The sequence below is a fragment of the Montipora foliosa genome, chromosome 4, assembly GCF_036669935.1.
Source record: "Montipora foliosa isolate CH-2021 chromosome 4, ASM3666993v2, whole genome shotgun sequence".
NCBI lineage: Eukaryota > Metazoa > Cnidaria > Anthozoa > Scleractinia > Acroporidae > Montipora > Montipora foliosa.
Window position 1 is genome coordinate 45,947,581 of NC_090872.1, and position 12,500 is coordinate 45,960,080.

General features: G+C 41.5%; 1 protein-coding gene across 1 annotated transcript; it reads left to right on the forward strand.

The window, feature by feature from the left end:
- Positions 1-8,148: 8,148 nt before the first annotated feature.
- Positions 8,149-8,802, forward strand: LOC138001440 (tigger transposable element-derived protein 4-like). Its single transcript, XM_068848066.1, has one exon. It carries the CDS (start codon positions 8,149-8,151, stop codon positions 8,800-8,802), a length of 654 nt encoding a protein of 217 aa, XP_068704167.1.
- The last annotated feature ends 3,698 nt before the right edge of the window (positions 8,803-12,500 follow it).

Here is a 12,500-nt window from a genome sequence, read left to right on the forward strand (position 1 = left end):
GCAGAAAAGTTAATCATTTTGCTAGGTATTGCTCATTAGTCTCCGAAGCTGTTAAAAAGTAACGTTTCTTTGCTGTATATTGGAGTTTCGGTGCCTTTAATCGTTTGCCTTGTTAATTATCTCGGTGTTCTTCTGTACTGAAGTCCACACCACATTAACGTTTGCTTTGTCTATAACTTTGTGTTTGTTTCGCTTGTCTTTTTCCTTTCTAAGCTAACCGCTGGTATGCCTTCGAAAGGGTCGCCTTATGCCCTTAATTGCTCTGTCCCTGGACGTAGTATTTCGGGGCTGCTTAGCGGTTGGCTTTTCCCCTTTTCTATATCGTGTTTCATTGGCGCTTTTTTTCGTTGTCCTTTTTGTTTTAGACGCCCCCGTGCAAGAAGCCTCGTTATGATTTTCGCCCGGACGAAGTCTCTTCAAATTTTGTTCAGTGGTGCAATTGGAAAGGGGAAAAGCCTCGCGTTGCAGGCCCGAACCCCTCGCCCTACAATAAAAGCTTTTTGAGTTATGGGGAGAGTTACGGTCATCCGTGTATTTTGTTGGGACCTTACCGCCCTGCCTAGCTTTCGGGAGTAGCAGGCGTAGGGCTCGCCTCTTCTTGCCTGGGGCGTTTGGGAGTGATGGCTCCCGGTGGGAATTTATTACGATTTGCTCATTCCGAGCATGCGCCTGCAAGTAATACAGGACTCTCTCTTTTCCCGCGTTCCAGGCCCATTCTCAGTGCGGGGTAAGAGGGAGTCCCGGAAAAGGATTACTGACAACCAGGTTTGAGGCTGCTTCGGACTTCAAGCTATGCATGCTGAATTTATCGAGATTCTCAACAAAGGGCTTGATATGACTGTTAAACGCCTTTCGAATCCTAAACGACGAAATGCCTAGTGACGCATAAAAGATTCCTAAGACTTTGACTTAACTTTGCGTCTAATGAGAGGGCTTTTCGGGCTGGACCCTTCGAGGCACTTGAGCAACCTCGCAGTAATCGATACTGGACATTTGCCTGATTTAGCTAATAAGATCGTGGGACCCTCTCGATATTGATCATGTTTATGCTTAGAAATGTACGTATGATCGCAAAACAGAACTATGTCCTGAAGCACTGTCATTATACTCATCGCATAGCCTTGCTACGAGCTCTAAACTAAGGGGTTCTTTAGGTTGGACTGAATGGACAAGCTTACGTCTGGCGCCCTCGAGACATGACTTAACGATAGGATGGTCTGAGGCAATGCAATCTGCAGCAATCTGATGACCCCATCAGATCGAATACACGGCAGCCTCGAGCACGGAAATGCCCGTTCCCCTCTCCATGGCGGATATGTAAAGTTCAGTTACAAACAGACCCACGTGGAGCGGATGCGCCGGAACAACTGGGACGCCAGTTTTAGACATAGCCCACGAAAGCCATTTATTCCAGCTGGAAACATATTTTGAAACTGTGGAAGTGGACGTGGAGCAGAGTTGAAGCTCCATCAAGTCAGACGTCAACCTGCCGAGGTGCACATCACGAAGCATACTGGGATCGGACCAAACGCCAACACTGAAAACTTCTGAAAAACACCAAAAAATACGTGAAGTCAAAAAATACGTCAAGGAAAGACTCGCATAACTCAAAATGGGATTAAACCCGCCTCATGCGGGACATCCATCAATGCAATCATCCCTCTGAAAAGGAAAAACACCTAGCTAGTGAACATCCAAGCAAATGCGCACTAAACGGCAACACCACCCTAAATGACTAAATCGCTCCGCCTAAATGGCAGCCACCTGAAGAGGGTAATTCTAACTGGTAAATCAAAACCTTTCTCTTAACGTTCGATCAAATGAGCACTTAACGGCAAGAAGACTCTAAATGAGTAACTCGCGCTATCTAAATGACGGCCATCCGAAGAGGACAAACCTAAGTGGACATGACTGCGCAAACGCAAACCTTCATAAAAGAAACTAAAACATACATGAGAACAATAAAGCGGACGAAATAAGTAATTGGTAAAGCAACAAGGAAAACCTGATGTGTCGTTCGTACAGTTTTCGACCCGAAGGAAGAACTGACACCTTGAAGACGCAATTTATATCAATATGCAAAACAATACCACAAAAGAGTTGATTACCAATAACTCTTAAGGACAATTATACGAACTCTTTTAGGGACTTGCAGAAAACAAATAGCTGCTACACTGCGTACGGCAGATATTTTACCATTACCATTTAAGTACGATCACGTGTGTGTATCGTCTGATGTCAGCTTCTCGGATAACATACTGCCAAACGACCTGGTCAATAATTTCGGCAATTTCTTTGTACAAAAAAAATTATGGGATAAATAAGTCATTAGATGCTCTTCAGTTGTTAAAGACTTTGGACAGTGCAAGTGAAGTGGGTGACTGCGCATGCGCTGTTTATGAATGCGGTTGCGCAGTTTAATCTGAATCCCCTGCCTGCTCAATGCTCTCTAAATTCAAGTTATTGTCCCGGGACCAGCGTGCTGAGGTGGTACGTAGGGCAGCTGTAAAATCTTGCTGATTAGATCCAATGCCTACTTCTGTGGTTCTTCAGGTCCTCAATGTTGTGTTACCGGTGCTCACATCGATGATCAAGTTATCCTTTGAATCAGGGCAATTTGCAGAGCGATGTGGTCTGGACATTGCTTATAAGAACGTCCGGCCCGTTAATAACCTGCTTTATGTTTCCAAATTATCTGAAAGAGCCGCCGCCACAGGACGGGTCATGTTCATTTTGTGCTCCAGTCGGCGTATAACAAACATCACAGTACTGATTCTGTGCTGCTTAAAGTTAAAAACGACATCTTAATAAATATGGACAGAGAGAAGGGCACCCCTTCTAGTCCGGCGGATATGTGCATATTTGAGGGAAATCGTGCACTTCGTGAAGAAATCACCAAATTTTGCACATAGGTAGCTTAGGATACACCGAAAACCCTCTGATATGGAGTCACCGCTAAAAATCATGTGAAGGCCATTTTAGGGGTTGTTTCGCATGGAAACGAGACTAAAATCATAAAATATCTATTTTGCCTGCGATGTGAATGTTAATACTTTGGATACACTAGTATTCCTTCCTTTTTGGCATTATAACTTCACTTGCTAACCCATCTCCATGTTCCTTTTACCTGTGATTACCTATGATCTTGTAAATTCTGAATTACCTTGACCTTGACCTTCAGTCTCCGTTAGAGTTTTAGATGTGCTTGTACAGTACATACAAAAAAGTTCTTTCCCATTACTAACCCTACTTCACCTAACTTAAAAATGGACTTTAATGGCGAAGTTGAGACTCATAAAGAGATGCTGAATTAATAATGGGCAATTTGGAGAACGGTAGTCTTAGTATATATAGACCTATTTGCAACTTCTCAATGGTGAATTTACCGTACAGAAGACTGCTAAAGTGCTTTCTTCCATCGCCATTGACCAAGCACATGAACAGAATAATGCTATGGTGAAGGGTGACGGAGGAGCTGTTTGGCTGACAAAAAATCCTGCCGCTCTACGATGCTGGATGATTTCTGGTCCAGACGTTTCAGGGTTGAATGCAGAATTTGAAGCTTCCTCAGATACAGACGAGGGAATGAAACCTGGGTCTACAAAACATCATGAAGAGGAAAAAAGCACCCAGATATCTTTCGCTAAGGATGTGAAGTCCTTAATCTCGGTCATTGATGTCATGGGAATCCCGTTCACTGATGAAAGTGGAGATCTTCTCGTTCTTGACACAAAAGATCTAGCCGATGCTTCTGTAGTTAAAAGGGTAGAAGAGGTCGAAACACTTCGACGGGAACAGTTCGAAACATTTGTCAAGGAGAGATTAAGTGAAAAAAAACAAAGAACATGCATGATTCTACTAAGAAGAACAAGCTTCCATTGTTCAGAAGTCCTCGCCAGAAAGAACCATTCAAAGACAAGCAGCAAATCTCATCTTTAGAAAGTGACTGTGCACTTTTTTCACGGCTGTTTTTCTCGGGTCAAACTAGAGAAAAAGACTTGGACGATTTTTTTGAACATGAAAACCAAGGTTGTTCACCATCACAAAGTGGGCAGCTTCGTCAGGTCGGAAAGAAATCCGACCTGACAGACTGCATTCAATCACTGTCGCAGCCTCGATCCAGTGCCCCGACAATGCAGCTATAATTGATGGTGCAGCAGCTATTAACATGCTGAAACCAACAAATACAGTAAAAACATTTCAAGAGTGCAGACATCATATGGGACAGGAACCCATGACCAGGAGCCTTCAACGCCCATACTGGGCCAATGTCACGGCATTTTACAGACCGATCTATTTTCAGACTATCTGTACCGAAAAAGACAAAGGCAGTTCCGGTTCGGTGACCCTATGACGTCAGGTTAGTTTCTTGTAATTGGTCATCGGGCTCCTGCGGGAGTCTCATTTGCGGGAAATTCAATCTAAAAATATATCGGTCTGTGAAAACGCCGTGACACGAACACAATGGAGTTGTAGGCTCTGGGTCATCGGTTCCTGTATGGGACGAGTATGTATCAAACAGTTAAAAAACAACGACCAGAGGAAAGGGGACGTGGTATTCGTGGGCGTGTTCAGTCTTTGACGACTGTGCCAAAAACCTGGAAGGAATTCCTGCGTGTAGATGCAAACAAGAAGTAAGTGTAAGGTTTTTAGTAGAGCAGCTTCCCCTGTAGATTTCAGCGATGGCAAGCACGTCATTACTATGAAAGGAAAACAGGTTCTTTGTAGTCCACTGCGGTTTGACACTTCTAGCCTTACTCCATGTAACCACGAGGAAGCAGACACAAGAATTATGGTTCATGCAGCAGATGTGTCGAAAGCAGGACACAAGAACATCCTCATCCGTACTGTTGACAATGATGACGTTATCATCTGCATATTGGCATAACCCAGAAGCTTAACATCAATGAGTTGTGGATTCCCTTTGGCACTGGTACCAGTTTGAAATATATAGCTTTTCATGCCATTGCATCTCTTGTTGATCCTGAAAAGCCAAGGTCGCTACCCGTATTTCACGCCTTTACTGGTGGTTGTGATACTGTTTCTTGTTTCTCTGGGAAAGGGAAGAAGACTGCATGGATCACGTGGATGGCCTGTGAAGAAGCAACCTCTGCTTTCCTGGAATTGTCTAACAACCCAGATGATGTGAGTAAAGAATGCTTGAGAAAGCTAGAACGATTCGTTGTTCTTCTGTATGACCGCACTAGTGCCAGAATGACGAGGCAAGCAAGCAGCTGTTTGCACAGAAGGGAAAGTCTATTGAATCTATACCCCCAACTCAAGCTGCTCTTATCCAGCATACTAGAGGAGCAACATACCAGGGTGGACATTGCTGGGGTCAAGCAATTGTTCCAGTGATGAACTTGCCATGTCCAAGTCAATGGAGATGGATGACGACTGATGCTGGCTGGAAGCCCCTCTGGACGACATTACCAGCCGGATCATTATCTTGTGATGCACTTATTAAATGTCGCTGCAAGAAAGGTTGCAGGTCTAACTGCTCATGCATCAGAGTGGCTCTTAGGTGCACTCACTTTGCGGTTGTGGTGAAGACTGTGTAATAGATTGATTACGCTACTCAAGGTAGGCAGAATAACTGATTAACCAAAACTTGATATAATGCTCCCAAAAGTCGTGCCACAGCTTCATTGTACTGAAAAATTCAAGATGGTCGCTATTGTTGCAGCCTGCAGTTAGTATCACAAGTCATTCATCCCTCAATCCCTATTCCAAATGTACCACGCACCCTTTAAAAACTTACTTGGCAACAATGTTGCTGAGGTGTGGGGTATTTAATATAGTAACGAGAAAAGACGCTGGTTAACTGCAGATGGCCCCCTCTTTTCGAGGTCACGTGATCTGCTTTTAAATACTGAGACTTTCTTACAAAAAGTCGTATTTTCTCTGAAAGTGTTTTAACTGCTCGCACTTAAGAAAACACTTCCTAACTAGTTTCGTTGTCTTATAATCGTTGACAGGTGTTACATGTGAAGCAAACCTAGTCAGAAGAACAGCAGTTTAGTTGTGAAGGCCAAGGTCATAACGAAAATTGCCTTGTGGTGCGTAAAAAATAAAAGCTTATAGTTTCCTGTGTTGAGTTGTTAGGTGATGATATCATGACGACAAATGTAACTAATACCAATCTAATTTGAAACATTTTGAATTCATATAATAGGCCAGAATGGCTATCTTGTAAGTCTAGCCTCACTTTCATGCATAATGGCTCTTAAATGGCCTAGACCTAGTTTCTGTCAATGGCTCCATATCAAAATCTCTTTAGGTTGCCATAAACAACCTCTGAGCAAAATTTGATGCTTTCTTCACAAAGTGCAGCATTTTTCACATATCCGCCAGACTATTCTGATCCTATTAGATCTTAGCGCAGCGTTTGACGCTATGTGGCATGACAATCTGCTTGAAAGGCTGAGATTGAGGTTTGGTGAGAGTGGAAATGCACTTGACTGTTTTGCATCTTACTTGCCTGATAGAACGCAACGTGTGGGAGTTAATGGTGGCTTCTCGGGCACCTTTCCACTCAAACAAGGCGTCCCACAGGGCTCCTGTCTACGCCCGCTTTTCTTTACGGTTTGCACTAGCAAGCTATTTGAGATAAATGGACGTCACCTTCCTAGTATCCATTGTTATGCCGATGACACGCAACTGTACCTAGCGTTTAGTCCTAACACCCCAGATGACGCTGAAGAAGAGGTACAAGCTATGCGTGACTGTATCGCGGACTTGAGAAACTGGATGCTAAAGAATCAGTTGTTACTGAACTATGATAAGACAGAGTTTCTACTTCTAGGTATTAGACAGCAGTAAGCTAAGATTGATATCAGAAATATTAGAGTTGGAAGCTCTGAAGTAAACTCGAAACCTGTTGTTAAAAATCTCGGTGCTTGGTTAGATTCCACACTAACGATGTCAACTCTAGCAAATTCTGCAGTGCAGCGTTTTATCACTTGCACAACATCAGTCGCATCAGGAAATTTCTTGGTCTGGAGGTCAAACTTTACTTCACGCCTTTGTTACATCGCGCGTTGATTATTGTAATGGCCTTTTGTATGGCATACCAGCATCTCAGCTGAACAAGGTCCAGCGTGTTCTCAACGCTGCAGCTAGGCTTAAAACATATCTTTTTAAAGTAGTCTATGGATAATAATAATAATTATTGTAATATATTTTAACTTTTCTGCATATATTTCTCATTAGTATTGGCTTATTTTTATTTAGATTTTGCAAATGTAATGCGCATTTGATAATTTTTATGTATTTTGCGCAATATAAATATTAAATTATTATTACTATTATTATTGTTACTATTATTATTACTATTATTATTATTATTATTATTGTTATTATTATTATTGTTATTATTATTATTATCTTTTTGAGGATTTTTAATAATTGTTATTAGTAGTGTTTTTAGATAGTCATTTTTCGAATCAATCTTTTCGAATCTGTAAATAGTCTATGAATAAAATTATTTGGCTTTAAAATTTATGATTATTATTATTATTATTATTATTATTTAAAACATATTACAATCAAAATAAATAATTACTACTAAAATTCGGTAATAGTTCACTCAGAATAGCTCAACAGCTAATCGAGCTGAGTGAAAATAAATTATATTAAATGAATCCGTTGGTGAGCAATAAAGCTTGAAGAAGACAAAGAAATAGATACTATAATGAGAAAAGATAGACTGACAGTGAAAAAGAAAAAAAAAAGAAAGAAAGAAAACGAACAATCAAAAAACTCATTCCACACAGAAAAAAGATAAAATTTTACATCATTACTAAGTACCAGATGAACACTCATAAGTCTTTTTGACTTCTTTTAGGGTAGATGTTTAACAGATTCATCAAAACTGTTCCAAACTTTTAACATAGCCTTTTTGGAGGTCTTAGAGATGAAGAACTGTGTGAAGTGTGCAAAACCTCTGTGTAACAAGCCGAAAGAATTTCAGTCCCTGCTGACGAGGATAGTCAAGGCTGGAAAGCTGGTGTTTCGGTGGTTTATTGCGTTTCTTGCTCTGAACTGCCGATCCCGAATGCGCGGACCAAACAACCATCCCTGTTAAGGACAGCAAACCAGTTATCAAAAAATGCTCGGCGAAGAAACAACCAGCGCTTTCACAAACTGATGGCTGTCCAAGGAAATTGCAGGAAAACTCAGATTGTCAAAATGCTAAAGCGGAAGGCTATGATTCTTGAATCGTGGAACCCTAATGAAGGATCTCCACCTCAAAAGAGACTAAATGTTGAAAAATATGCCGAAATCAATGGTTTGTTTTGGGAATGGTATACCAGAGCAAGAGCATCAAACGTCCCTGTCGACGGCCCCATCCTGTTCGAACAAGCACGAATTTTTGCTGAGAGGATTGGAGGCGACACTTTTGAAGGAACAATTGGCTGGCTAGAAAAGTGGAAACGGAGATACAACATCGGTCAAATGAACATCGCTGGGGAAGAGGACAATGTAAGCCCACAGACCATAGACAGCTGGAGTGAAACAGTGAAAGAGCTGACTAAGGGCTGTTCACCTGGGGATGTATGGAATGAGGACGAAGCTGTCTGCTTCTGGAAGGCGATCCTTGAGACATCGCTCTCTCAAAAGGAAAAACGCTGCAGAGGTGGCGAGAATTCGAGGCGACGAATAACCGCTGCATTCTCTGTGAATACAGAGGACGAGAAAGAGGGCCTTATTGTGACAGGAAGTAGCAAACTGCCGCGCTGCCGCCAAATCCATCATACCACTACAGCGCGAAGTACTTCAGCATTGAGAAGGCGTGGATGAGAACTAAGATAATGGTTACCATTCTTACCAGGTTGAACAACAGTTTGAAAATAAAGGAACGACACATTACCCTTTTCTTGGACAATGCACCGTGCGATCCACCCTCGCTGACGGACATGTTCTGCGACATTAAAGTAGCCTTGCTACCGAAGAACACCACCTCGCGCCGCAGCCCCTGGATGCGGGTATAATCAAGGTGTGGAAGGTCTATTACAAAAGGAAGTTGCTCCGGCATATCGCCACTCAAGTTGACAGAGAGCGTCCTGCGAGCCAAATAATGAAGTCTGTAAACCTGTTGATGGCCGTGCGATGGATGGTTAATGCTTGGGACGAAGTCAAGAGCGATGTTATCAGTAAAGTGTTTTAGACATGTCGGTATGTACCCCTCAACCTTAGATTTGGATGACGACCATGACGATGATCCGTTTGCCGGTCAGGAGTTACTAGACCTTGAAGCCCTAGTACAGAAGATGTCCAAGAAAGGTATTGACGTTGCACCCTATTCTGCCATCGACGATGACACAGACCCCTGTCACTGTTTAGACCCTGCTGACCCTGACTGGAGGAAAACCCTACGGGATGAGCTTATTGCAACTCACACAAAAAATAACAAGACAGGAATAGAGATTGATCGGGACGGTGATGATGGCAGTGACGATGCTCCTTTACCAATCCCAACAGTGCAAACAGGAAAGGGACCACTCGACCTCGTCGTCAGATTGCTGAGTTCGCCGATTATTGGGGTTGCGAAGAGTTGTCCTCGGCAGTCACGAAAGTGTCTGATATTCTTGTTGACTTGAGGCTTAAAACACAAAAGCAATTGAGCATTCTAGATTTCTTGGAGAAGCGGTCGAATGCGAAAGAGTGATAGTCTACGATATCTAGAGTGTCATTACATATGCACCCATTTTTGACATTAATTTTTCAGGTTTTCTTCCGTTAAAATTTCGGAGATTTGGTTAACAAGTGACACATTCACAAATAAACTGTGCTGTACATTTCTCAAAACTCAATGACAAATAAGTTTCAGGTAAAGCAAATGTTGTCTATTTGCCTAATCTTAGCTTATGAGGTAAATATCTTCATGTAATAACGTTAATCAGTCAAGTTTGGGCTGATTTTGTTGCTTTTTCTCGTACGCGACCACTTCCCGTAAGGGAACACTTTGTGGTGCACCCTGGGTGATCGCTTACTAGAGAGTTGACTGTATGTAATATTTTGCGATCAATAAAAGGTGATTAGTTAGTTTATTAAGATTATCACGTGTGATGATTCCACACAAGACTCTGACAGCAGACAAATCTATTTTAAAACGTGTCGTTGGTTCATACAACACTCTGAAAGAATCCCAGAATTTTGACACTACGGGACAAGAATATAGCATATGCAGCAGGCTTTGTGAAGCTTCCTGACATAAATAACAGAGATCGCAGCTTGTCATCTTCATCTTAAACATTTTGCTTTTAAAGAAAACTATGTCATGAAGTACCTTGTATTGGAACATAGTTAGTGTGGTTTCTTTAGCTATAGAGAAAGCTAATTTAGAGTAGTTGGATATTTGGTCTTATTTAAATCAGAATTAAGACGATCAGCTGATACGGCGGGGTCGTCAACAATTTCAAGTAGTGTAGTATCATCGGCATAGATCAACGAATGGGAGGCAAGATCATCAGTAATATCATTGATGTAAATAAGAAATAAAAGCGGACCTAGCACAGACCCTTGGGGAACTCCAGAGTGAACTGTTCACCAGTCAGAGCATTGTCCTTCTATTACTACACGCTGTTTTCGGTTACACAAGTAACTCTCGAACCATTGAAATAAGGGCGATTGTACACCTAGAGCCTCCAACTTACGCAACAAACCAGTATGCCACACCTTATCAAATGCCTTACTTATATCTAGGAAGAGAACTCGTACCTCTTTGCCGCCGTCTAAGGCTTCATAAATCTTGTGAACAAGAATCAAAAAGTTAATTAATGAAAGAACACAACTTTTTCACAGATCTTGGAAAAACTTGCCAGCAGAGAAACAGGACGGTAATTCACTTTGACTTGACGGTTGTCATTTTTAAAAAGAGGAATAACATTTGCAAGCTTCCATTCGCTCGGGTACTAACCAAGTGAAAGAGACAAATTAATGAAATGAGTAAAACAAACATGAAAACCCTCACTGCATAACTTAATAATCTTATTACCAACCCCAACATAGCCACATGCCTTACAGATATCAACACCCTTCATCAGTTCAAGCACTTGCTCTTCAGTAGCAATAATACTGGATAACAATTGCTGTCTGATATGGCTGGATAACAGGAGGAATGGCATTGGCACCTGGAAGTTCAGTCTGTGACACAAAATACTCGTTAAATATGCACGCTTTTTCCTTGGAATCTAAAATAGGCACTTCGTTTTCAACAGTGATTGGAATAGATGAAGAATTTTCTCGACCACATACCCTATTAACGATTGACCACCACTTCTTACAGTTGATATCTGGATTACTCAAATCCTTATTGGCTCTTTTTAGCAAATCGTATGAGAGAGGTTACAATGTACATGTTAGGTTGAGCCCGGTAACTTTCCCACGTGACTGGAGATGGACGTTTATTATGAAATTGGCGCAGGCAGTCCCGCCTCCTAATTGCAACGCACACTTTACTATCCATCCAGGGTTTATCGTTTTTAATGGAATATACTTCTGAATAATTGAACAAAAATGACTATACCAACATGAATGGGTTTCATCGATGTCATTAGTGTTTTCACACGGAGAAATCCAGCCAAACTGCGATAGTTCCAATTCAAATCTGTAATATTAACGTTATTAAAATTCCACACACACCTTTTGTACGACCAACTTCTGTGAGTGAAAAGATTCATACTTGCGAAAATAGCAGAATGATCACAATTGGATGGGGGACTTAAAGTCCCTGAAGCATTAAAACGCTCCGGACAGTTTGTGATAACCAAATCCAATATTGTCGAACTGTTAAAGGTGACACGAGTTGGCTCTGCTATCAACTGCGCCAAATTATTACTTTCTAAAGATGAATTTAATTTTTCACCAACGTCACTATTCCTTGATGGATTTGCAACATCGTAATGAGCATTTAAGTCTCCCAGCATAACAATAACGTATTGTTTGGGAAGTTGACGAATTTCATCAAGAACCAGTTTAAAGTACTAAAAGAAATTATCAAGGGAAACACTGTCATTATCAGGCGGCCTGTAACAAACCCCACAGAGAATATCAAAGAAATTCCACGGCCACAAGTTCCAAATTTAATCTACGCTTGACCACAAGAGAATTAGCAGAGAAAAATGCAACACCGCCACCTACTCTCTGGTGCCTGTCAAGCCGGATAATAGGGCCGTATCCCGGAATTTGTAAACAATCACTGAACACTCGATCGCTGAGCCATGTTTCGGTGACTGCAAAAACATCAAACCCATTCTCCTTCACCAGTTCACAATTCTCATCAAACTTACCATCCCTATTCAAACTTCTAGCATTTAAATGTCCGAATTTGAAAAAAGGTCCCGGATTTAGTTCAACATTTCAGCAATTCTCAAAACAATACAGAGTGATCCATAAGAAAATTAAAGCGGTGTCCTCGCAATTCAGAAAATAAACAAAGTTAAAACAGCGTATCCGAAAATAATTAAAGAGCCCAACAGCACCTAATAGCCCCATTA